At 44.9% G+C, this 27,402-nt stretch overlaps 1 protein-coding gene across 2 annotated transcripts in view; it reads left to right on the top strand.

Moving 5' to 3' along the window:
• TBC1D19 (TBC1 domain family member 19) overlaps nt 1-27,402 on the top strand; it is a 116,417-nt gene that overhangs the window by 67,260 nt on the left and 21,755 nt on the right. For both annotated transcript variants that reach the window (XM_077301474.1, XM_077301473.1), the window contains exons 12-13: nt 13,463-13,537; nt 16,246-16,308. In XM_077301474.1, coding sequence (XP_077157589.1) covers nt 13,463-13,537; nt 16,246-16,308 — 138 coding nt within the window. The remainder of the gene's footprint in view (nt 1-13,462; nt 13,538-16,245; nt 16,309-27,402) is intronic.

Here is a 27,402-nt window from a genome sequence, read left to right as displayed (position 1 = left end):
CATTGATCAATTTAATCCCAGACCCCCCCCCCAACTGACAACAGGTGGGTTTCCCCTATTCCCAGAAAAGGTTTGTAAACTAGTCTTGCACTCCACCTGCACATGACATCATTCCTGCAAAGCCAACTGAAGGCCAGCCTCACCAATAATATCCAAGCTCCCCTCTCCCACAGTTCCATCCTCTCGAGAGAAAAGTTGGCAATTAGACTACACAGATGAGCAAGCAATGCAAAGCAATAGGAACAGCTACGATCAGTTCACTTTCCCGGACCTGCTCCCCAATACTCAGAATAACAACACCAAATGATCATGGGAATCATAGAATCATAGAATAATAGAGTTGGAACGGACCTTATGGGTCATCTAGTCCAACCCCCTGCACTATGCAGGAAACTCACATCCCAATCGCTCATCTACTGTAACCTGCCACCCCCTTAAGCCTTCACAGATTCAGCCTCTCTGTAAGATCCAGCCTCTGTTTAAAAATTTTCAAAGATGGAGAACCTACCACCTCCCAAGGAAGCTTGTTCCCCTGAGAAACCGTTCTGTCAGGAACTTCTTCCGGATGTTTAGACGGGATTTCTTTTGAATTAAGGAGACTGGAGGAGACTGGCAGCCAGGCAAAACCTGGTGATTTCCTGTAGTGGCCAGCCAGTTGCTCCTTGGAAACTTGCAAACTTGTGGGTTTTCTGGAGAAATCAGAATGGGAAAATCTTCTAGAAAATTAACTGATGCCCTAAATAGAGTTTGATTTATTCTTACCCCATGTTAATTTTATGTCTCGGGAATAAAACATGCTTGAACCGGGATGATACTTCATGAAGTCCGGGGAACAGGTCCCCCTGATTTGACTGCACAATCAAATCTGATTTTGCGGTCATCCTTCATGCTGAAATGCTGAAGTAACCAATGACTCCTAATGAGTGAGTCATTCTGATATGAACAGGATCCGTCATGATAGGAAGAGAGACATAATGGAGACCTTTGAGTGGGTCTTGCAGCTTCCTTTCTAAGCCAGATTACTGATGTTTAGGGCTATTGTCCAAAAGGGAGAAATTGTGATTAAGCATTTAGTTCATCATATTTGCACAGGAACAAAGCAATTGCTCTGTTTACCAAGGCATTATTATCTTTCAGATTATGGGAACATTAAGCTGTCATTTCATACCAACCAGTTTGTCCACGTTTGCAATAATACATAGCCCCATAGCCTCTCTACCTTTCCTGTCTTCTTTTCTCCCTGATATGCTGTTAGCCATGGGACTACCTGGTGCATAAGCTGCAAGGACTCGTGAGGGGCTCCCCATTTCCCTATCATATTCCCAACATTATTTCTTCTTGCACTCATCCTGGCAACTCTCATATCATCACTGTTCTTTGCTTCCTTCTCTCCTTCCCATTTCCCCTCCGATCTTTCAGCTGCTTCACCATCTTCAGCTGTATTTAATCAGGCTCAGAATTACACAGAGCTGAACGAGACCATCCAGTCCAACCCCCACCTCATCCAGTCTCCAAAACCTCCCAACATAGGAGACTCCACCATCCTCCAAAGCAGCACAATTCATGTACAAACAGCCATCAGAAAATGCTTTCCAATATTTAAGTGGAACCTGCGTTCCTGTAATTTGAACCCATGGCTCCTAGTTCTTGTCTCTAAAACTGTAGTAAACACGTCTACCCTTTATGTAATTAAACACAGCCTTCATATCACCCCTTGCCGTCCTCCAGGTTACACATGCTCAACCCTCAACCTCTCCTGGATTCCAACTCCTCAGCCACCCTAGTCACCTTTCTCTGAACAAGTTCCAGAGAAAGGTGGCTAGGTCTGCAGTTCAAGTATCCTTCTTTGAACTGCAGCACCCAGAACTGGACACAATATTCCAAATGAGATTTCAAATGAGAGCCAGTTTGGTGTAGTGGATTTCTAATCTGGTGAGCTAGATTTGATTCCCTGCTCCCCCAAATGGGTGACCCTGACTGAGCAGTAATATCAGGGGTCTCCAAGCCTCACCCAACTGTTGTGGGGAGAGGAAACGGAACGGGAATGTAAGCTGCTTTGAGACTCGTTCGGGTAGAGAAAACCAGCATCTAAGAACCAACTCTTCTTCTTCTTCTTCTTCTTCTTCTTCTTCTTCTTCTTCTTCTTCTTCTTCTTATTATTATTATTATTATTATTATTATTATTATTATTATTATTATTATTATTATTATTATTCTTATTCTTATTCTTATTCTTACTGCCCACCTTTCTCTACAACATTTAATATAAAATTAGCAGACCATATTGGTGGAAAATGCTTATAAAATGGCAGTAACTGTCTTTAGTATTTTACTGTGTTGGCCCTTCCAGTTTGCTAGTAAATACTGATGGAGAACCTGATAAAAATAAGCAGTTACTGGTAACTTGACAACCCTGGGAACTTTCCAACACTGCAGCAACTTTTAACAACTTCAACAAAACAAAGAACCAGGGGCCATTCCGCATGACTTAAATGCAGCAGAAGTCTTACCTTTGGTAAACGCTATTAATTCAACGTTCCACATGACGTCATACACAATCTGCAACACTCCTGCAACACTCCCGCAAAAATCGCTTCGTTGTAGCACTTTTCAGTGCTACAAATCCTGAAAAGTGGATTCCCCCTAAAAAAACCGCTAAACTCTTGAGAACAACCTGCAACACATCCACAAAAGACATGTGCGTTCTCAATGTAGCGGTAGAAAGAACGTCCGTCCCTTGCTCTCGCCTCCGAGTTTTTGGAGATGCGATAGCCATTTTTTCCCCCTTAGACCAGGGAAAGCAATGAATGAGCGAGGCTTCTCAGGCTAAAGTCCCTCCACAGAAGTGATTAACAGTAAAACAAAGCTCCCTACTGCTAGTGTCTTTAAAGTTCCCAAGCACAATACAGCCCCCTGCTCGACACTGGCCGTAATTTCGGCCACAAATCGCACCCGTGGAAAGGGGGGTTTACTTGAAGAGTGTGGAAATGATTAAGCACCAGCTCCTATGCCAGCAAAAAAAGGTCTTTCTGAGACAATGAATAAACAAATATTTGTTGCGACTGGTGTATTTGGGTTTTTAAAAAACAGTTTTTAAAGGGAAAGGGGCTTTTCGGGAGCACGAACACAACAGTTCATTGGCCATTCTGTTAGATTGACGGCCAGGGGCGGGAAGAAGCCTGGAAAAATATCGCTTCCTTTGTTGCGATTCCAGCGAGACCAGAAACCTGTGGGGAATGAATACAATGCTACTGGGACGTCAATATTCCACTAAAATTAAAGGTATGTGGAATGACGAAATTCCACTATTTTATATGAAAACATTCATCAAAATTGGTCCTTGTGCGGGAAGCCCCCAGTTCTAGATTTCCTTAGCCTCCCTGGAACAAGAGATGCTTCAAAGGAAACCTAGGAGGCAATCTCCTTGGTGTCTTCATGGATTACCTTTTCAGAAACAATTGCCTCTACATCAGGAACCCAACCCTAGGTTCCTCAGCATATTGCTTCTTCTCCCTTGAGCAGTACCTAGCCCCAAGCCCCAAGTCCTCAAAACAAACAAATAAAGCAGCTCTTTAAAAATATATAAAGGTTTATTAAAGGATTTTTAAAAAATCCTTATGCAGTACAATCTATATAGCTTAGCAACAGAAAAAAAGATGCTAACTGTTCTGTCTAATACAGTGGATTTCTGGTATTAGATGGCAAATTATCTTGCAGCATTAAATCCAAGCAGTAGCAGAATACTTTGGAGTCCATTGTGATGAAGCATAACATATCAAAGCATACTAGCATGGTATCACCATAAAGTTAGAGCTTCCCTCTGGCCTATAGCCTTTGGGCCTTTGGCACCAGTTCCAATTAAGAATTTCCCTTGATGGAACTTTCAGAAGATGTTAATAGTTGCTGGTAATTCCCTCCCTCCCATGCAAGTGAGCACAGGTTCTCACAATTAACCAGTTACTACATTCTTGACCAGTTACTACATTCACAGAGTGGTAAGACAGCGACATGCTATCTGAAGCTCTGACCATGAGGCTGGGAGTTCAATCCCAGCAGCCGGCTCAAGGTCGACTCAGCCTTCCTTCCGAGGTCAGTAAAATGAGTACCCAGCTTGCTGGGGGTAAACAGTAATGACTGGGGAACGCACTGGCAAACCACCACATATTGAGTCTGCCATGAAAACGCTGGAGGGCATCACCCAAAGGGTCAGACATGACTCGGTGCTTGCACAGGGGATACCTTTACCTTTACATTCTTGAGTCTGATCTTGTAAAACGTAAGGATGGTATCCCCAGATGGCCCCAATCATAGATACTTGTGATCTGGACCAGGCCCTCAAATAATCTTGTGGGAAATTAGGGTGCTTTGCTTCACATTCCATCATAGGGAATACTTGGCTCACAACTTTCCAACTTTTTATGGTTACTTTCAGCACCCCATGGTAACTGCTCTGTGATTGCCTCCTGTGGTTGGTACCTTCTCTCTCTTTTCAAATTTCCAAAAGTACCCATGGGCACAAGCAGATTGTCACCTTACACTTGGAGCATAGAGAATGGCAAAAGAACTGTAGTATGGATCTAGCTGCCCACCATCACAATGCTGCTCTTGGCTCATTTTACTGCTTTGAAAGTTCTAGGCTACTCCTGTTATAATGCAAAAATGGCATTCCTAAAAAAGATTTTGTTGCTTTTCTTCCTGTCCCATGTATCATCTGAAATAACCCAGATTTTAGTGTATTGTAAGAAATCCCTGGTGGTAGTCTTTAATTTTCTTTCTCAAGTAATATATGTCCACTTATCGATAAAAGCAGCATTGTCTCTTTTTCAATAGCTACAGAGGAAAAAATAGAATTTGAAAAAAGGGCTTGACAGTGGATTTATTTTTACAAAATGGGTTTAATCGAGTTTCCTGGAGCTTACATTATTGAAAACAAACCCTGTATAACAAGATATTTGTCATGGCAGTGAGCAATTTAAAATTAGCTGCAGGAATCCTAATAGGATTTGTATTTCCACTGTATTGTAGACACCATGAAGGACTCTGTGTTGGCATTTCATCCTGTGATTTATGTACTGTTGTGATGTGATGCGATTGTGATTACTGTGCCAGGGCTGGGAACTTCTTAATGTTTGTTACTTTGGAGAACAAATTGTGAAGAGTCTTTTGAGGTTGTGTTTGTTGGCAGAGTTTAAATATACAAAGATAGTGGAGTACAAAGCTGCTTAAAAGAATAACATTGTTTTATCTGGAAGAGAAACATTGTAAGCTCGGCTTTCATTCTGCCTGTTCCCGAGGCAAGCAAGGAGGAAGTGTGCTCAGGGGAGCAGGAAGTCACCAGCTGAGCCAATCAGGACATTCGCAAAGGTTTCTTGGAAATATCAGGAAGTGCCTCATCTAAACACGCTATCTCCTCTGATGCCCCCATAGGGTATTCTTCCTATGCTGATCAATCATGCACCCTACAGATCTTGCATCTTCTAGCAGTGCTAACAGGGAAAGAAGGAATGTAGCTGTTCAGCAAACTATCGTTTTACACAGTCTATAACTGTGGAAATGAGTTCTACAAGAACATGCCCAATAGTGTTGGAACCAATGTGTCAAGAAGCCAAGATCTTTCATGGACTATACAAAAAAAGAGAGAGAGAGAGAGTATGGGGAGAAAAGAAGACCAGTTTCAGTAGTAGGGCTTTCCCCACCATACTTCCTTGACTGCTCTGGAAGAATCTACTCTCCTAAAGATCAGTGAGACCTCTCCCCCTCTCCACTTCAGCAACCTCCTGGTGAACCAATCGCTTTGTTGTAGAAAAGAGCCAGAGTCCAGGAGCACCTGCAACACTTGTGGCAGGGCAGATACCCCATCTCCAGGTATGCCAAGAAGTGAGCAGCGAATCACAAAAGTGCCCCCCTTTTGTTTGTTTTTGAGATGTAAAATCTTAAATGTGGTGCTCAAACTTGGATTTTAAATAAGGTTCTATCTTTTTCTCAGTGGACAGGGAAAAACAGTATTGAGAAAGCGCAGTGGAAAAGGGGGGAGGTTTTCATAATGTGAAAATAGGCCTGATTCACAGGAAAATGTGACCTTCCCTTCTGTAAGTATAGGGAAGTGAGCCAGAAGTGATATCTCCCTGAAGAAACTTGATGGGAAACGCATTGGGGTTTCACAGTTGTTAGAGATCCTTCCCCTACAGGCACCAATGGCTTTCTTTGGCTTCCTTTGTTGGACTTGGTGCAGCTCTTTACTGATTTAAGCAATCTGCTATTTCCTTGGAGTGATAATAGTTAATTAATTTTTGAACTAAGTATTGATCTTCGAGGCTAGTGACCTGCCTTTCCCAGTAGCAGAGAAACTGGCATTTCTTCATTTATATAGCAGAGAAACCGGCATTTTTTCACTTATATATTGTTCTTTTACGAACTCATTCTTAAAGATCTGCTGCTTTTTTTTTTTTTTACAAATGGGTTATTTATCCTTAATAGTCATGTCTGGGCCCCATGCAGTGCATTATGACACATTTTTGCAAACATGGGGCATTCCAGATCTTCAGATTTAAAAAGAAAAAATGGAGGGAGAGCCCCTTTTCCCAACTTTAACAGTAATTAGAAGAAGAAGAAGAAGAGTTAGTTCTTATATGCTGCTTTTCCCTACCCGAAGGAGGCTCAAAGCGGCTTACAGTCGCCTTCCCATTCCTCTCCCCACAACAGACACCCTGTGGGGTGGGTGAGCCTGAGAGAACTCTGATATCACTGCCCGGTCAGAACAGTTTTATCAGTGCCGTGGCGAGCCCAAGGTCACCCAGCTGGTTGCATGTGGGGGAGCACAGAATCGAACCTGGCATGCCAGATTAGAAGTCCGCACTCCTAACCACTACACCAAACTGGCTCTCCTAATCACTACACCAAACTGGCTCTACACCAAAATTACACACATGCACATCCATGTTCCTTAGATGCAAGTGGCTATCCAGGTTGGTCTGAAACAGCACAACAAAATTTGAGTCCAATGGCACCTTCCATTGTCTGAGGACATGTGCATGCACATGAAGCGCACACTTTGAATAAATCTTTGTTGGTCTTGAAGGTGCCATTGTTGTTGTTCTTGTTGTTCTTGTTGTTCTTGTTATAATTATTATTCAATTTATTGCTTGCCACTCCCGGAAACAGCTCGTGGCAGGTTACAAATGTGTCCAATAAAAACCCATTTAAATGGACAATAAAACACAACAAAAGCAAAAAGCACATTTTTCAAAAAGTTTATAGGTTTTGGGCAAAAGTTCATACCATTGTGTAGTTAATGTGGGGTCTTAGATTTCCTATGTAAGCTGAATCTATGTTATTAAGTATATCTCCGCAGTGCCTCCCAGCCTAAACTCAAAGCATATAAATATAAAACAAAAGCAGCAACAACATGGAGAAATCACCTGCTCAACCACCCCCCAGCCCCCAGCCTTCAAGGGGGAAGAAAGGGGGTCAAGACGATACTCTTGTTGTCATCAGATGTTATCCATGTTCCTTGCTTGCCAAGAGAGCCTCTTGTGGTGCAGAGTGGTAAGGCAGCTGTCTGAAAGCTTTGCCCATGAGGCTGGGAGTTCAATTCCAGCAGCCGGCTCAAGGTTGACTCAGCTTTCCATCCTTCCGAGGTCGGTAAAATGAGTACCCAGCTTGCTGGGGGGTAAACGGTAATGACTGGGGAAGGCACTGGCAAACCACCCCGTATTGAGTCTGCCATGAAAACGCTGGAGGGCGTCACCCCAAGGGTCAGACATGACTCGGTGCTTGCACAGGGGATACCTTTACCTGCTTGCCAAGACATCTCAAGAACAACTCCACAGAATACCAAGTTGGAGGCCTTACACTGAGTGTCACTTGGAATGTGCAGAAGGATTTAGTGTCCTTTCCATAACACTACCTGCCTGCATGTGCCTTGGAGAGCAGTGGTTCTCCACCTGGGGGTCGGGACACCTTTGGGGGTTGAATGACCCTTTCACAGGGGTCGCAGCAGGGTGAGCAGCTTGGCCAGGCGAGGGCACCACCACTGCTGCTGCTCTTCCTGCAAGCGTCTGTCTGGAGCAGCGGAAAAGAGCGAGATGGGCACAGTGGGACAAGAAGCAGAACTGAACTGAGAAACCCCGGGGGGTTAAAACAATTTATCTACAATCATGAACAATGGATCTTCATGCCATTTGGTCAGTTTCGGTTTAATTTCTGAGAAAGAACCCTTGCATCATTGTATGGTTGGGAGGTCACCACAACATGAGGAACTGGATTAAAGGGTCACGGCATTAGGAAGGATGAGCATCGCTTTTGTAGAGAATCTCCCTAACAGAGGTTCCCTGTGGCACGCTGCATGAGGTAAAAGCTGTCCGGCTGTGGGGATGAAAATGGAGCTGGGGCAGGGGGAGGCCAGTAGAGGGAGGAGTTGATGTAGATGGACCAGCAAGGGTAAGATGGGAAGACAGAGCAGGTGAACGGAAGAACATATGGGCAGGAAGAAGATCGAGATGGGTAGCCCTGTCAGTCTCTTTGTAGCAGCAGAAAATAACAAGTCCAATAGTTCCTTAACATCAAACAAAATTGGTGGCAGGGGGTGAGATTTCATGAGAGTTCTTCACCTGCTGCAGTTTTTGTTGGTTTTAAGGTGCTATTGGACTCCTGCTCTTTTCTGCGGTTGCATGGGCTGAAAGACCACACAGAGTGAGGGTGGTGCAGAACTAGAGGAGGGGTAGAAATAGGGGCTTGGGGGGAGTGGGATTTCCCCTCCAAATCTTTCTCTCTTGTATATTCCAAAAGATCCATTACTTATATGTTTCATGATAAATGACAGTATGGTCTTATGCTTTGTACTGTTGAACGAATCCCTGCCTATTTCTTCATAGGATAATATACGTTGTTGTTTTTAAGAACCTGAAATAGAACAAATTGTGTTTATGGAAAAAGCTCATCATTGAAGTTCAATAAACACTGATGGAATGTGTATATTTTACAAGATATTATATTTCTGTGCATTCTCTGAAAAGGAAAATCAAATTTCTCGCCTTGTGCAATGACCACCTACAGAATAATGTTAGCACTCATGACCTACAGATGCAGAGCCATTAATCTTATTCTTCCTACTGTGGCTTCTATCTCTCTGGCAGGATCTGTATAAGCTATGTTTATGCGCTGTTCAATTGTCTCTAGGTTTTGCTTGGCTGGAGTCTCCTTTTAGTGCTTTTTGTTTTGAAATGACTCTGGATAGTTTATTTTGAGGGGGTTCACTGATGTACTTAGTAACGGGAAAGAACTCATTGGTACTCTCCAGTATCCTGTATAAAGAATTATTTTTCAATAGCTTGTCCCCTGATGATTCCTTCTTTGATACCGAATAGGATCTAGGAGTCTTAGTACACCATACATTGAACATGAGTCAGCAGCGTGACTCAGTGGCTAAAAAGGCAAATGGGATTTGGGGCTGTATCAAATATAGTATTGTGTCCAGATCACGGGAGGTGATGGTACTGCTTTACTCTGCTCTGGTTCAGCCTCACTTGGAGTATTGTGTTCAATTTTGGGCACCCCAGTTGAAGAGGGATGTTGACAAACTGGAACGTGTCCAGAGGAGGGCAACAAAGATGGTGAGGGGTTTGGAAACCAAGACGTATGAAGAAAGATTAGGGGAGCTTGGTCTGTTTAGCCTAGACAGGAGACGACTGAGAGGGGATCTGATAGCCATCTTCAAGTATTTAAAAGGGTGCCATATGGAGGATGGAGCAGAATTATTGCCCTAGAGGGACAGGCCAGAACGAATGGGATGAAATTAATTGAAAAGAAATTCCGTCTAAACATCCGGAAGAAGTTCCTGACAGTTAGAGCAGTTTCTCAGTGGAACAGGCTTCCTCAGGAGGTGGTGGGTTCTCCATCATTGGAAATTTTTAAACGGATGCTGGATAGCAATCTGATGGAGAGCCTCATTCTGTGAAGGCTTAAGGGGGTGGCAGGTCACAGTGGATGAGTGAAAGGGTTGTGAGTGTCCTACATAGTGCAGGGGGTTGGACTAGATGACCCATAAGATCCCTTCCAACTCTAGGATTCTAGGATTCTAGGATTCTACAATGGATATACTTATTGGAAACCCGACAGGGTTATGGCACTTGACCTCTCTGACCTGCTGTTGGCCATCCAGAGGAACTGATTGGCCAACTATGTGAGACATGATATACTTGTGACTCTCCTCCTCTCTCTACTGAGAATTAGAATTTATTCTTTCTCACTCCCTTATATGCATCCTTAAGGGTGTGTTCCAGAATGGTCAGATGACTGGTTGAGGTTTTTGGAAGGACAACATAAAAATGTAATAATAAATAAATAAATAGTAAATAAAATAAAGGTTGAGAGAGCAAAATGACATGAAGTAGTGGCAGGACTCGTTCTTGCTCATGGCAGCATGTGATGTCTCTCACACTGTTTGGGCCACAGTTACAATCCTATATGTAATTTGTTTTCTGTAGCATGGGGTCTGCATGGATTTCCCACTTTCAATGCGAAAGCATCTTTTGCTGGTTTTTGATATCTGTGGGTGTGTCATGCTTCTCTGCTGAGCTGAAGTGTATACATTAGGGGTAGTCAAACTGCGGCCCTCCAGATGTCCATGGACTACAATTCCCAGGAGCCCCTGCCAGCAAATGCTGGCAGGGGCTCCTGGGAATTGTAGTCCATGGACATCTGGAGGGCCGCAGTTTGACTACCCCTGGTATACATGATACAGAGTGCAATCCTACTGAGTATTGTTCTGGTAGTCTTAACGGGCTTGGACTGGGACAATTCTGCAGTGAAAATTACTATTACTATTGTTCTCAGTGAGCGGTCACTTGTAAAAAACTAGCAGAGCAAGAAAGTAGTATTAATGCTTAAAGGGGGGGGTCATAATTTATATTATAAATGTGATATTGGAATCTTTTGATGCTTTATTGAAAGTTGCTTTGATGTTACAGTCTGTATAACGTTCCATGTAAGTTATATAATGTTCAGTGTAAACCGCCCAAAGCCGCAAAGAAATGGGCAGTATAGAAATCTAAAATAAATAAATAAATAATCAGAATCCCACACAGCTGAAAGAGACCACAAAGTGCCATCCTGTCCAGCCTCCCACCTACTTGGGAACTTAAAATCACACCCTCAAGACAGGTGCCCATCCAGTCTCCTCCTACAAACTGCCATTGCAGGGGACTCCACCCCTGTCTGAGAGAGCATATCCCATCTACGAACAGCCCTCTTCATTAGAAAACACTTTCTAATATTTAAGTGGAATTTCTTTTCCTGTACTTTGAACCCATTGCTCCTAGTCCTGGGCCGATTCTGCATTTCCTTTTTTTTTTTCTGCTGTTGATCCTGATAAGAGCCTGATGAATTCAGATCGATTTGAACCGGAGTCTTTGTGCTCCCCCGACTTGAAACAGAAACCCATCTGCACTTGAGCACGAGGCTGCTCTTTCTAAAGCAAGTGGGTGGGCCGGAGAGCCAAGCTGAGATGAGCCAACATCAGGACGTTATTCCGGGAAAACACAGATCTGCACTTTAATGCTGGGAGCCCTCAAAGCGGCTTGATTAGTTATGCCGAATTATCTCCGCTCCTGGATATCGCAGGGGAAAGGCAGGGTCACCGCACCTCAATCAGATGGGATATTTAAATCGGCCAAAATCAAAATGGAAATTGCATTCAGTGTAGACAGCAGGGATTTAATCAACCTGGGATTGGAATAAAAGCTCCGTGCAGATTCTGCCCTGCTCTCTAAAACTGCAGTAAACAGGTTGGCTCCCTCTTCAACATTTCTTTCAGCTATCCTTTCCCCCCTTGCTCCCTCCCCTTCTCCGAGTTACACAGACCCAACCGTCTCAGTCTCTGCTCACAAGGCATGGATTCCAACCCATGGGTTTCTGTGGGCAGAAGGGAGGGTGAGTTTCACTCCCCCATTCTTCAGATCTCCAATTGCCCCATCCCCTGGTGAGAATCTCCTTTTCGCCAAAGCATAGTTTGGTGGAGCATCCTGGGCTGCAGAATGGGGCGGGGGGGGGGGGGGGCGGTGAGAAACTTGCAGTCTGCTGAGGGAAATATTTGATCTGTGGGAATGGGATGGTAGGTGAATTTCCTCCAGGCCCAACTGGATTCTGGAGTTTTTTTGTGTGGGGAATCACTTGGGCATGAAATTAGGGTCACTCAGAGTGGACAGGTAGTTGTGAGTTCCTGCATTGTGCAAGGGGTTGGACTAGATGACCCTATTGGTCATACAACTCTATGAAAAGAGCCAGGGGCCAGCTTAATACCAGCTTGTGAATTCATAGCAGATCAATATGAGGCTTCTGAGTGTACACCTTGCGCTTTTTGCTCTCCATTGCTGTTTTTCTGTAATTCACAATGTCGGAGCATTATCATTAGAAATGCTGCCATTCTTCAGATGCATGCACAATTTTATGGATCACAAAGCATGCAACACGTTTAATTTAGTGTGAAAAAGCAGTGATTCCTTACGACAGCTGTCCCTGGAAATGATGTTCTGAAAATGCTGTACAGGAAAAAAAATTACAGACTTGTATGTTGGAAGAAAGCGGTGGCAGTATCTGTATGCTCTCAGCAGACTGCTAAGACAGTGTGGCGTGGGGGGGGGGGTTGCTAGAACTCTGGAGCATTCTTTAATATGGAAATTAGAAGTTACACAAAAAAAGACATGCATAGGATGGATCCTGTGGATCTGTTCTGCTGACGAGCATTTTCACACTGATGCAAAAAGCAGAAGGCTCCTTGTGGATGCGTTGTGGATCAGTGAGCAGAACCATAGGATCTCACCCAGAGCACTTTTATTTTAGGAGTCAGAAGTCTTGCCTGCCTTTTAGTCATCCCGTTTGCAGTCCCATGAAGAGAAGACCATCCGCAAACTATTGATGCAAAAAAAAAGAGGCAGTTTCCCCCGAGTGCTACATCATGTTATTAAGTAGATCCAGTGTAGAGAATTCTACAGTTCCAGAAGTCTCATTGGTCTGTACCAAATAACCTGCTGTGTGGGAGAGTCACGTGGTACTCTTTGTGGTTTCTCTGTCCATCTGGGGATCATCTTCTCATTTTGTTTTTTTTGAGATCTTTGGAGCTGAAGGCTTTGAGTTGTGTACCGTGTATTTGAATGCTATATATCAGGGTTTCTGCAAAGACAGGCTTTGACCATGAGTGGATGGAAGGATATCAAAAATCAGAAGCGAGGCTTGTAAGAAGAATGCTGAACAAAAGCTTTGATCCTTGAATGACTTATTTCTGCTATGTATTTTTATGGATTCAATATTGCATTTTGATTGTATGCAGAGATAGCTTAAAAATTGCTTTCTTGTTTTCGTTTTGAATCTCGTAGTGGTGGAAGAAATGGAACTACAAAGTTTACAAATGTTGTTATTTTAAGTGTATCATCATGAAAATTTAGTGTTATTATTTGTTTCCTTCTAGGACGTTTTGTACTATGAACAGCTAAAATCGAATGTGATTCTCCATGATCTTTTGGTGGACAGCCTAATTTATAAAGTGAGTCATTCTCATTTCTGGAGAGAGCCAAAGAGGCTGAGGGACACAAAACTGTAAAAATATATATTAAATTAAGAAATATTAAACAAAGCAAAAAGTAAGTAAAAACCATAAAAAGGAACACTTCTTTCCACTATAGGTCACACACATATATCAGTAAACACGTACACCACAAGTACAAAAAACTTGGACCTAATGCATTTTGATCTATAAAATGGTCACCAGAGGTCAATACTGGGTTTAGATCAGGGGTAGTCAAACTGCGGCCCTCCAGATGTCCATGGACTACAATTCCCAGGAGCCCCTGCCAGCGAATGCTGGCAGGGGGCTTCTGGGAATTGTAGTCCATGGACATCTGGAGGGCCGCAGTTTGACTACCCCTGGTTTAGATAATACTGTGTTTATCACACAGTAATAAATACAGTATAAATATAAAAATGCTTTTTTCAACCAGGGGTAAAAAAATCCTATGGGTGACAAAAATATTTTGTCCATTCCCTGCATTCAAACTTTCTGAATCAGAGTGACCAAATTGTGTTTTGGCATTTCGGCCATGATTCTGCCATTTAAATGTATCCCCCCCCCCCCCCTGTTTCTCAGGCATTGCCTGAAAAGGGAGAGAGAAGAGCTTGCGGCGAACAGCTGATAATGACAGGTACCCTGCCCACCTTTTAAATCCCTCCCCAGCTAGGGAGGAATTTAAAAGAAGTAGGCTGGGTACCTGTCATTATCAGCTGTTCCCTTTAGACTCTTTCTCCACCGTCCAGACAAAGCTGCAAAGGTGGAGCAGGCATTTAAATGGAACAGCCAAGGTGCTTATAATGGCAGGTGCCCTGCTTACTCCTTTTAAATTACTCCCCAACTTGCCATTATTTATTTATGTTTATATTTTATTTTATATTTCCCTCTAGTCTTGGCTAACTGGCTCATGGCAGGTCAACGGCTAGGCGACCGCTCACACTTTTAAAATATTTATTCCAGCTTTGCTTGCTATTGTGGGGGGAGGGGTTTAAAGGGAGTGGTTGACTCACCACCCTGCATCAGGATTGGAAAGGTGCCCTCAGGCACAAGGTTGGGGACCCCGGTCTAAAGAATATCTCCAAGGGTACAGTTTTGTATTTAACATTTCTGCTGGCCTTTGCATTAAATCAAATTGTTCTTGATGGCAAACAATGTTTTTAATAGATTGGGTTGGCCAGAGGGGAAGGGACAAGGGGGTCAAGCTTCTTAGGCTGATCCTGCTGATCCTGCTGGTTAGGGCTGATCCTGCGTTGAGCAGGGGGTTGGACTAGATGGCCTGTATGGCCCCTTCCAACTCTATGATTCTATGATTCTTCCTTAAAATTTCCATCATGCAAAAAATAACCTCCCTGACTTTCTTTGCTGTGTCTCCAATTCTTTTCTCTGGAACTCCATGTCCTCTGGAGGCTTGGGATCTACTTGGCACTGAGCATTTTTTTAAATTCTACCCAATAAATGTTTGTAAATTCAGACAGGTTTCTAGGGCCTGGGACAAGCAAAAAGCTGTTTTAGAAATGCATAATTCAATCACTTATACACAGAAAATCTGCCACTTGCTTTTCCCCCTTTAAATCTAGCGCAGTATTGCAAAATTGCTTATCAAACTTGCTCAATTTTAGGAAAAAATGTTAAAAGCCAGGAGGGGGGCGGGACTTGGTAGGAGAGTTGTATTCTAAAAATATTAGTGTGTGTCCAATAACACTTCAGTGGGTTTCATCTCCAATTCATTGCTGATCTGTGAACACATGAATTGCTGCACAAGCTGCAGCGTTAGACATGGCATGATTCTTTCACGGTTGTGCTTGCAGACCTTTCCCTGCTTATTTGTTGTTAAAGCAGTAACATTCTCCCAGTACACAAACATATACCGTATTTAGATGTGCTGATGGAAATGGCTGTTTGCACACAGTGGGTTTTTCTTCGGGCAACAGCTTTCCGCAACTTAAAAAAAAAGAAAAAAAACTTCTGCAAATGTAATGACTTTAGTAGCAGAACTTAGCCAGAGGGCAGCCTTTGTCAACCTTTTTTCCATTGAGAAATCAATGAAACATTCTTCAGGCTTCAAGAAACCCCAGAAGTTGCGCTATTGTACAGAATATGCTAGGGAAGTTTTGCTGTGTACATGCCCACCTGGGGCCCTTCCCCTTCCCACCCCCTCACTGGCCCTATGGAGAAGGGGGTGGAGACAGGTCAACATGACCATATATGGTCATTCACCCAAGAATGTTTAATAAATTGTTTAAAATATATTTAAAATAATTAACTTCCAGCCCTTCAGGAAACCCTTCCAGAGCCATCAAGAAACCCCCAGGGTTTCATGAAAGCCTGCCATAGGGTATACACCATTTTCTACTGTTCTTCATCTAAGTGATGCCACATACAAAGTTTTGATTGAGCAATGAAGCATGCGCTCGCTCTCCCTGTCACTAAAACAGTGGGAAACTGCCACGGATAATAATGGGCTGGAAACATGGTGATCAAATCATGCATGGAAGATCCTTGTGCTTAGATTTCCTTCCTTACAGGATGATGACCAAATTTTTCTGCATGTTGGGAATTTAGGATGGGGTGATCAGTTTGGATCGATACGTGAATGCTTATTAATTCTGCAGTTACCTCTGTAGTTAACCCTTTCTAGGTGGGAAAGGGGTCCCTCATTTTCAACGTGTTGTGCTTTTTAATTGCAGGATGTGAAACTGACAGCCAGCAATGATGACTATTATTTTGTATTTGAAGATTATTTATATCAAGTAAGTAACAATAGCTATCCTGGCATTTTGGGGGGGGGGGGGAGTGACACCAAAAGTAGGAGTTTCTCCACATTCAGCCCCATTAAGTGCAGCCATTGCAAATCGCCTCCTCTACTGCTACAACGGAATGGGCCTGTTAATCATCGGCCCGTGAGAAACTATGCAGCTATGCCTAGAAGCCATTAAAAATTTGCTGTAGACCAGGATAGTCAACTTGTGGTCCTCCAGATGTCCATGGACTACAATTCCCATGAGCTCCTGCCAGCAAACACTGGCAGGGGCTCATGGGAATTGTAGTCCATGGACATCTGGAGGACCACAGGTTGACTACCCCTGCTATAGACAACTCTCCAAGCCATCCCGGTGAAACTGACAAATTATGCCCTAACTAAGCAGTGCGATAAGCTCATGGCCACCTTCAACCTGATGCTGAGGATCATTAATCCAGCTTGGGGCTGGGGCTGTAAGAGAAGGGGGATGGGGTGTTGCAGTTTGGTCTCATTAGGTCAGGCGTACATTATATTAGAGGCAAATCTTCGTGAAATCTGGATGGGGATGGGAGTCTATAAGGATTAGGCTTGGGCGCGTCAGCCGCTTTGGCAGCCGTTCAAGCCTGAGGTGGCCAGCGCCACAGTGTGGAGTGGCAGTGGTGGTGGCAGAATGCCAGTTGACACATGCACACAGGCACAAAGGGCTGCAGCTGCGTGTATGCGCTGACTGGCACGATCGAAGCACACTGAAGCACACAAGCCTAGTAAGAACCCAGAGGCCTCAGAGTTGTCAATGTACACTCAGGGACATTTGCACACATACTAGAGCCAGTTTGGTGTAGTGGTTAAGAGTGCCGGCTTCTAATCTGGTGAGCTGGGTTTGATTTCCTGCTTCTCTTCCACATGCAGCCAGTTGGGTGACCTTGGGCTTGCCACAGCACTAAGAAAACTGTTCTAGAGTTTTCCAGTCATGTGCTTTCTGTATGTACTAAGCTTCATGTGTATAATAGAGTCCTTGGGCTATGCTATCTTTAACCGCTCCTGCGGAGCAGATTAAATAAAAGGGTAAGGCCACCTGGGGAGGAGTTAGGGCGGGCCGTGTCCGGGATAAAAACTCGGAGGGCCCTCCGAGTGTCCATCCAGGGCGGCTCCCCATTGGCCGCTTGGCCCGGCCTTGTCTTGCCGCTTGGCCCAGCCGGGGACTTGCCAAGCAGACTGAACAGGCAGCCAGCAGGGTTAGTCCTCTGGCCCGGCCTCTCCTCCTGGGGCCGAGAGAAGGCTTTGCCAGCCTTCCGGGTGGGGGGCCGCGGCAAGGCTGGTCCCAGGGCCGGGAGAATGCCACGGGACGCTGCCGGGTGGGTAGCTCACCGGCGAACTTCTCCAGGACCAGCCCGCGGCCAGCAGAACGCCCCAGGTCACGCCCCACTAGCCGCGGCGTCCCAGCCTCCTTGGGAACGGGGGCCTAATGACCATTTTATTTAGAGATAAAATGGGCTTTAATTCTAGTCAGATAATATTAGAACAAATGTAAAATATAATACAGTATGTCAGGTAAAAGCGCATACGTTTTTTTTAAAAATCTCATACATGTTTGCAGATATCCTTAGCTACTTAGGATCTACATGTCTAAATTCTAACCATTCCTTCTGACATTTTATTATCAGACTACAATGTCTAGCCACTTTGAATGTAATCGTTTCATTCTTATCTTCTAAAATGATAAAAACATGTATCTTTCCTAGGGTTTACTGCATATAAGGGATCTCTGAGGGTTTCTCAGATATGCCTAGTTACGTGCTTAGTTTCTAAGATGATCCAAATCAGTGAGCAGAGAAGTATTATTAATTATTATGGTGTTCCTGGGGTCCTTCTGAGAGTCCTTACTAACATGCACAAAAAATAATTGTACCATTTTGCATTTGACCAAAAACTGTGTGGGCCAAATTCATATTGCACAAATACCCCTTTTTCAGCTTCAACTGAATCAGTTTGGTAGAATCCGAAAAGTTTCAGGGATTTGGGGGCACATATTTCCCCCCTTCCTAGGCAGCAGAGAGCATGTCCACTGCCTGAGAAGGGGGTAGGAAGAACGGCTGCCAATCAGCCCGTCTTTAAGCGTGGGGAGCTGAGGAAGTACTTCTGGCCTTAACCTGGGTCAGGGTGTTTTCTGTCCTGGCCTCCACCTGGTAGAATGAGCACCCAGAGCAGACCCAGGCCCTGTCAGAACTAGCACAGTTCTGCAGGGCCTAGCTCTACTGTTAGGCTTTTGGTTGAGACCTGTGAGATGAACAATGTTTACTAGGCCCTCCCTATAAAAGACTACCACAGTCTAGCTCTGGGTGAACTGCAGATGCATAAAACCGGGACTGCTGATGTGGATATTATATTAAAAGGTAACGGTAAAGGTATCCCCTGTGCAAGCACCGAGTCATGTCTGACCCTTGGGGTGACGCCCTCCAGCGTTTTCATAGCAGACTCAATACAGGGTGGTTTGCCAGTGCCTTCCCCAGTCATTACCGTTTACCCCCCCAGCAAGCTGGGTACTCATTTTACCGACCTCGGAAGGATGGAAGGCTGAGTCAACCTTGAGCCGGCTGCTGGGATCGAACTCCCAGCCTGATGGGCAAAGCTTTCAGACAGCTGCCTTACCACTCTGCGCCACAAGAGGCTCGGATATTATATTACTCTCACTTTAAATGCTCCTCCAACCTTCATAAGTAAAGCATTAAAAAAAACAATTTAAGAAACAAGCCATTAGACACATGTAGCATAAGAAATATCCATAAAACAGAAACAGACCAATAAAAAGCTCATACAAACCCATTATTAACGTCCTGTAAAAATACAGGTTTTATACTGGCATCTAAAAGAAAGAAAAGGTAGGTACCAGGCAAGCCTCAAGAGGGAAGGTGTTCTAAGGGTGAGGTGCCACCATAGGAAAGACCCTGTCATTCATCATCACCCCCCTTCCCTCTGAAGACAGGCACAGCGAACAGGGCTTGAGAGGTAGATCTTAACTGGTGGGCTGGACAGTATGGGAGGAGACTGTCTTCAGATGGAGTTGGATTCCATTGAAATTCTCCAGCCTCACATTTCACAACCTAAGATCAGCCATTCGTTTTCCAACCATGTGACCGGCGTTGTTAACAGGACACTGCTCCTGCAAACAGGCTGCTCAGTGTATTAGTGACTGTGGTTGGGTTGAGGCTGAGGGTCTTCCTCACTGCGTAACGTGTTGTCTTCTGCACTGGGAACCCAGATGTAAATTTCTGGCAGTCATTTTAGACAATCTGACTGCATGCCCAGCTGAGGAGAAAATAATATTCCTCCTTGGGGATGTAGACCCATGCCATTACATGCAAGGCAGCGTTATGTACCCCGGCTACCAAGAAAATCTGTGCAAAACGGTGCCCGCAACTCCTTTGTAGTTTTGTAATCGGCTTTAATTGCATGTCATATTAATTTGAGGGTGGTTTTTATTCTTCCCATATTTTATCTATGTTTTATTTAGACAGTTTTGTTATGGCTTTTGGCTACATGCAGTAAACATTGTGTAAGGACACTATTAATGTTTGAGACTAGAGGTGGGAGACAACAAAGGGAGAGAGAAGGCAAGAGACTGGCAAGGAGAATAGAGATTTAATGAAAACAATTGCAGGGCGCTTTCACACAGTCCTATTATGCATGGGTGTTTTCCTTTGCTTTCACCGTCCATGTCCATTGGAGGTTTTTTTGTTGTTCTTGTCGGTTTTTTAAAAGTCTGGTCAAGTTTCGATGTTGGGGTTTTCCCCTTTTGTCTGTGTTCCTTTCTGTTCCCTTTCCTTTAATGCTAATGCTAAAAGGCATGTGCAAAACCTAAGCCATGACGAATTAAATGGAACACTACTGTATAGCTATGATAGGGCAATAGTATAGAGCCATAGAATCCTAGGGTTGGAAGGGGCCATCCAGGCCACCTAGTCCCACCCCCTGCTCAATGCAGGATCAGCCTCAAGCATCCAGGTAAAGCCTCTGTCCAGCCGCTGCTTGAAGACCACCAGTGAGGGGGAGTTCACCACCTCCTTACACAGCCCTTTCCACTGTTGAACTACCCTGATTGTGAAAAGAAAAATCCTGATATCTAGTTGATATCGTTCTTTATGTAGTTTAAACCCATTACTGCGGGTCCTCTCCTCTGCTGCCAATAGGAACCTTTCCCTGCTCTCCTCTAACTAACAAGCTTTCAAATACTTAAAGACAGCAATCATTTCCCCTCTCAACCTCCTCATCTCCAGGCTAAATGCTCCCAAGACCCTCAGTCTTTCCATATATAGAGTTTGGTGCACAGACCCCAGATCATCTTAATTGCTCTCCTCTGAATCTTCTCAATTTTGTCCGCATCCTTTTTGAAGTGAGGCCTCCAGAACTGCACACAGGACTCCAGGTGGGGTCTGGCCAATACAGTATACAGTGGGACTGTGACAACTTGTGATTTTAATGTTGAGACAGCCCTACATTTGCCTTCTTTCCCGCCACATCAAATTGTCTGCTCATATTTAGGTTACAGTCCACAGATCTCGTTCACACACACTGCTGCTCAGAAGCGTATCTCCCATTCATGCGTCTCATTTTTGTGACCCAGAAAGTGTAGACATCTACACTCCGCCTTATTGAATTGCATCTTGTTCTCATTTGCCCACTTTTCCAGCATGTTCAGATTTCATTGAACTCTATCTCTATCTTCTGGGAAGTTCACTACACCTACCCCCCCACACACACACACACATGTCAGAAGTGACATTCCACCCCGATTTTTAAAAGTGCATTTTTTTATTGTCACTGCAGAATAATCAGAGGCAAAAGTAAGGTGCATAAAGTGGTCCCAGAATCCAAAGTCAAGATTGAAGCCTTGCTGCTCTGAATGTCTGCAGGAACATGTTTGTGCACAGTGGGCTACACAACAGGGGTAGTCAACCTGTGGTCCTCCAGATGTTCATGGACTACAATTCCCATGAGCCCCTGCCAGCCAATGCTGGCAGGGGCTCATGAGAATTGTAGTCCATGAACATCTGGAGGACCAGAGGTTGACTACCCCTGCACTAAATGATGCACTTCTGATCCACTTTCAGTGTCGTCTTCAACTGGGTTTCCCTCTGTGCAATGGCTGCACCCATTTCCAATGAAAGGGCATGAAAGGGCATTGGTCAGCGTATGTGAAAGCACCCACAGTTACACAGACTAAGGCAGGGGTAGTCAAACTGCGGCCCTCCAGATGTCCATGGACTACAATTCCCAGGAGCCCCTGCCAGCGAATGCTAGCAGGGGCTCCTGGGAATTGGAGTCCATGGACATCTGGAGGGCCGCAGTTTGACTACCCCTGGACTAAGGATTCCTTTGAAGGGGGATGGAGATCAAGGGTAAAAACCCAAGGATCTTGCAGAGAGGAGTTTTGAAAAGGAATGTGACTTGTGGAACCACACAGGAGTTTGCACAGAGACTCACAGAAGTCAGCGTATGGAATGCATCTATAGGGACAGTTTTGCAGGCGGCTTACTTTTCACTCTTGAGTGTTTGTGATGGAAAGCCTCGATAAATATGCATCTATAGCGTATTATGTTTGATTCCAGAAAGAAGCGCCCTAATTTGTATGAAATTGTCTGTATTGCTCCTTTGAAATCAATTTACAGAGTTGGGTGATTACATTTGCAAATTTCCTAATGCACATTTGATTGCTATGTCAACATAAATGTCATGGGGGAAGCTTCTCGTTTACATGGCCCTTCCAGCTCAATTAGTCACGGCCGTCGGTGGGGTTGTCATATCGTTATCACGGTGCAAGTTTAACTCTCCTGACAGGCCACCTAATGTCACTTCTTAGACGGCAGGCTGACCCATGTCATCCAAAGATCATTGTGGGCAAGAAACAGCCATCATTCAGTTCCTAGGAAGCAAAAGAAGTTCAGATATCTAAAAATTATTATTATAAATATTATTTAAAAAGCAGTTTTTATTGCACAGTGCTAAACAATACATTAAAGCCACCGTAGAAAATGTGCAAAAACCCTTTGAGTAACACAGTGACCAAAAATGTGCCACAGATATAGAAACAACCTGTCACATTTCAATCCAGCTGGATTTTCTTCAGAGGTCAATTATGAACCCGTACATACATAAATAGAATATCCGTATAAAAGAAAATCCCACACACCTTTTACAGCCAGGGAGATTGTTACGTAGGTCCTGTGAACAGCTAAAACAATGAAACATTTAAAAGCTAGTAGCGTCAAAAGAGGACAGGAAGACCTGGAGGATCATTGGCCATGGGGTCGCAATGGGTCGGACACGACTTTGCACCTAACAACATCAACAAGCGTCAAAGAATTGAGGCTTTTGAACTCTGGTGCTGGAGAAGACTCTTGCGAGTCCCTTGGACTGCAAGGCGAACAAACCGGTCAGTCCTAGAGGAGATCAGCCCTGACTGCTCCTTAGAAGGCCAGATCCTGAAGATGAAACTCAAATACTTTGGCCACCTCATGAGAAGGAAGGACTCCCTGGAGAAGAGCCTAATGCTGGGATCGATTGTGGGCAAAAGAAGAAGGGGACAACAGAGAATGAGGTGGCTGGATGGAGTCACTGAAGCAGTCGGTGCAAACTTAAATGGACTCCGGGGAATGGTAGAGGACAGGAAGGCCTGGAGGATCATTGTCCATGGGGTCGCGATGGGTTGGACACGACTTCACACCTAACAACAACAATAACAACAACAACAGTGTATGAACACTTCCAATTGGGCCCTCACCAGGACAGACAAGAGTTCTAGCCAATTGGGTGAGGGCTGATTGAGCCCTCACAAGGACAGTCCAGAAAGCGATGGGGAAGCGGCGCCATGGCATGAGTATAGAAGGAGGCCTTCCCCCGGGCCCAGAAGCACACCCGGGGCCTCAAAGAAGCCACATGTGTGCTTCTAGTCCTGGGGGGAAGGCCTGGCTGCCACCGGGAGGGAGTGGGGGGGAAGGAGGCCTTCCCACAGGGCCCAGAAGCACACCCCGGGGAAGGCCAGGCCACCACTGGGGGGGAAGGAGGCCTTCCCCCCCCCCGGGCCCAGGAGTTTCTGGGCCCGTGGGGGAAGGCTGCACCGAGGGGAAGAGCTCCTTCCCCCCCTCCTTCCAAAAGAGCTCCTTCCCCCCCCCCTCCCCGCCTTTCTAGCACCTGTTGTATTTAAAAGTACAACAGGCTTTATATCTAGTACATGATAAAATAATAATGATAAATTCTTACTATACTATAATGAGGGACCAATAAATATCCTGGGTCTATATTATGGATGTAAAGTATTCACAGTCACCAGGTTGATTTCTGAAAAAGACTCTAATCTGTAGCCTTAATGAATTTTAGGAATACACGTAAAAAATACCAAATTTCCCCGAAAAGCCGTGTTCTTTTTTTTAACTTCATATTTGTATACAGCCCTCTTCTGGACGGAAGTGAAATCATCTCTGTGTGGTTGTGTGGAAATCAAAGGTGCTGCAATGATTTTAAATAATTTTTGCACAAATTTAGTATGCTGCTCCATGTTTTATATTGCGTTGTGCTCTGGCCATTGTTTTAATGAATAACTTTTACGGTGCTTTATGTTTTTATAAGCCACCTTGGGCAGGTTCTCTTGAGAGATGGTGTAGAAGTTTTTCAGATAGCTAAAAAGCGGGTAGAAGCTATTCTTCATTTGCAAGTTGGTCAATCAAAACTGCAGTTCTGAGTTTCATGTAAAATACTCCCTAAATAAGCATATTGTTTTTTTAAAGACATTTCTAGGGAATCAATGTGTAAACTGCTGTGTGTATAAAAATAGGTTTCCTGGTTTGCTGATCTGGCTTAATTTAAGCATCAGCATTAATACTTCCCAGTCAAGGGTTACCTGACAGTTTTGATAAGCGGATAAGTTTCACCTTTGCTTTCTGAATGGAATAGACTCTTCTCTGTCAGTATAAACCAGGGGTAGTCAAACTGCGGCCCTCCAGATGTCCATGGACTACAATTTTCACAAGCCCCTGCCAGCGTTTGCTGGCAGGGGCTCGTGGGAATTGTAGTCCATGGACATCTGGAGGGCTGCAGTGTGACTATCCCCATGAAATGAGACACGAAGAGGGAGAATGCAGAGTCAACTTCACCTAGAATCAGAACGTGGGAGGAAGAGATGCTTGTGAGATTTACCCATCCTAATTCATATGCACACAGCCCTGGAATTCCTTGGGGGTCTCCCATCCAAATTTTGGCAGGGCCGACCCTGCTTAGCTTCCGAGATCTGGGCCACCTAGGGCAGGGCAGGGCAGCCTTAGCTTACTGCAATTTTAAAAAGTGATTTAGAACAAAATTGGACATTACAACCGAAACTGGGATTCCGGCCCCTCATCGTATAAAGGTAGGGGAAGATTCTTTGCAGGGGAGAATCAGGAAGGGCACACAGGGTGGTGAGTAATCTTTTCCACGGGCTGTGGCTCTCTCTCATCAAGGGAACAGCTTCTGCCTGAGTGCTTCTGTAGCACTTAGCAGGGATAACTTGAATAGAATAATTGTGCTCCATCCAATAGCAACTGACTCACAGCTATCCCCGGATTGGGGGGGGGGGGGGTGTTCAAGGCAAGAGATGAGCAAATGTGGTTTGCCATTGCCTTCCTCAGCACGGCAACTGTGGTCTTCCTTGTTGGTCTTCCACCCAAGCACTGAGCATGGCTGACTCTGCTTGGCTTCCAAGCTCTGGTGAGATTTGAGTTGCGCTAATGGGCAATTTAGTAAATGTACAAATATAATGGAGAAGGAGGGTTTGCCTTATTAGGAGAGAAAAGGCCCTTGTTGAGTACATTGGTATTCTACCCTTCCTCCAAAAAGCACAAGAACCCTGTGAGATAGAGTAGACCTGGGGTGGTCAAACTGGCTCTCCAGATGTGCATGGACTCCAATTCCCATGAGCCACAGTTAGGCTACCCCTGGAGTAGACTGTGAGAATGCCTGGCCTGGTGTCAATCCATGAAGGTCACAGCAGCATGGGGATTTGAACGAAACTCATTCCTTTGTTAGCGGACAGGTGAAATCTTGCATATTGGCTGGCAAGTAGCTTCTGGTCTACTCCATTCACACTTCAGATCTTCTTGCCAAGTAGTTCTTGAATGGCCAGCACCTCCAAGAGGAGAGAGGTGTCCCTAGAAAAGGGCGATGGTCAATGTGTTATAGTGATTAGTGTGCCAGACAAGGATCTGGGAGACCCAAGTTCAAATCTCTACACTACCATGGGCTAGACTGACCTCAACCAAGTCACGCACAGGGTTATTGACAGTCAGAGTGGTCCCTCAGTGGATCAGGCTTCCTTAGGAGGTGGAAGTCCTTAAGCAGAGGCTCAGCCGACAGAAATGCTGATTCTATTAATTTAGGCAGACTGTGAGGAAGTGGACAGGAAGGGATTGTGTCCAGGCTTGGCTCTTGTGGCCTTTTCTTGCATGGCAAATGGCCACTTTGGGGTCGGGAGGTCGATCTCCTCCAGGCCAGACTGGCCAGAAATTGTGTTGTTGTTGTTGTTGTTTTTAGGATAGTTGTGAATTTCCTGCATTCTGCAAGCGGTTGGACTAGATGACCCTGGATGTCCCTTCCAACTCTATTGTGAGGATAAAATGGAGGGAAAAGATTAAGCTGCCTTGGGACCCAGTTGGGGGGGGGGGGGTTTGTCTTATTTTAGTTGCTGGGTCTTTGTTGCCTGCCCAGTCCCTTCCCTCCAAATATGCCACAAGTTCAGTGCCACTCGCTTCTGGCAAAAGGACTTGGTACCTAGCGCAGGCGAGGAGAGTGTGCTCTCCTATGAAACAGCTGGATGGGGGATGAGCGCCAGGAAACAGCCGCATGTGGACCCAGGCTCTCAACTCCTTCTGACTCTTTACTTTTCTCCATCAGTTCTCTGTAGTAGATATAAATTAGCTTTTAATTCTTCCTGGTCTTTATTCCTTTGCTAGGTGCACCGTGCTTTGGCCATTGGACTTAAGATCGCTAGCCGATAACTAATGCTGCACGTTAAATGTGTGTTTAAGATAAAGGCATTCTGTTGCCCAAACAGATCTTTTTATCTGCGGAACTGTACGCCGCTCAAGAAGGTTAAAGCCGTATCTCAAGCAGAAAATTGTTATGTCCTCCATCTGAAGTGCTGCTGGTTTTTGCCAAGACGTTTTTGCTTCCCTTTGACAAATACGATTATCGGAAGACTGTGTTTGCAGAAATATTAAACAAAAAGGAGCCGGCTGAGCAGATGATTCGGGGCGAAACATCGCCATGGCACTGAAAGCATTCCGGTGAAATGAAGGGAAGATTAATGAGGCTTCCCAGCCATGGCTCCTGTTACTTGTCCAATTAGGGCCAAACTACATGTTACCCTCTTCCAGGAGATTGCCTGGGGGACTCATCACCAAATTGTGGTTGCACATTCCTTATGCTGCAGGGGCCAATTTACGTCAGGACCATGGTGTGTATGTGTGTGTGTGTGGTGGGGGGGACTGTTGTTTTCACCCCTGTGCCACTTTCCTGAACTGAAACAGCCCCGGAGAGGCATCCCAACCAGGCAAAGAAGACCTGGGCCCGTTCAGCTCTTGAGATGGTGTCAGGAGTTGGGGGGAGACATCCCTCCTTTCCACAAAGTGGTCCACACAGAATCTGACCCCCCCTACACACACACACAGACACATGGAGTCCCTCTAAATGGAGTTGCCACCAGCATGCTCATCTGCAATAAGGCTTGATGACCCCATGGTAAACCCTCCCCCTCCCACATCAGTACTTTTGTTTAGATTTGCAAGACATGGAAACACTCCTAATTCTTTTCTCTTAAAGCATGATCAGAATTGGAGGCAATCAGTTCAAGATGGGTAGCTGGTCTACAGATGACAGCAGAGCTCCGGTTTGGAATGATGATATTTTGGATGCCTATGGAGCAGGCTCTTGGCTGACAGCACGGAGTGCTCTCGTAGGGCTCCCCGTACAGAGACTCATCAGGAGCCGCTGCCACAGCCTGTGCTGGAATGGGCAGCCTCCGGGCAAACCTTTTGGACGGGAGCCAATGTTTGGTTCTTTGGAGCAGTGGTCCCCAACC

Source organism: Paroedura picta, chromosome 10 (assembly GCF_049243985.1).
Source record: "Paroedura picta isolate Pp20150507F chromosome 10, Ppicta_v3.0, whole genome shotgun sequence".
Lineage (NCBI taxonomy): Eukaryota > Metazoa > Chordata > Lepidosauria > Squamata > Gekkonidae > Paroedura > Paroedura picta.
Note: the sequence above shows the minus strand (reverse complement) of the source record. Positions and strands in the feature narration are given on the sequence as shown.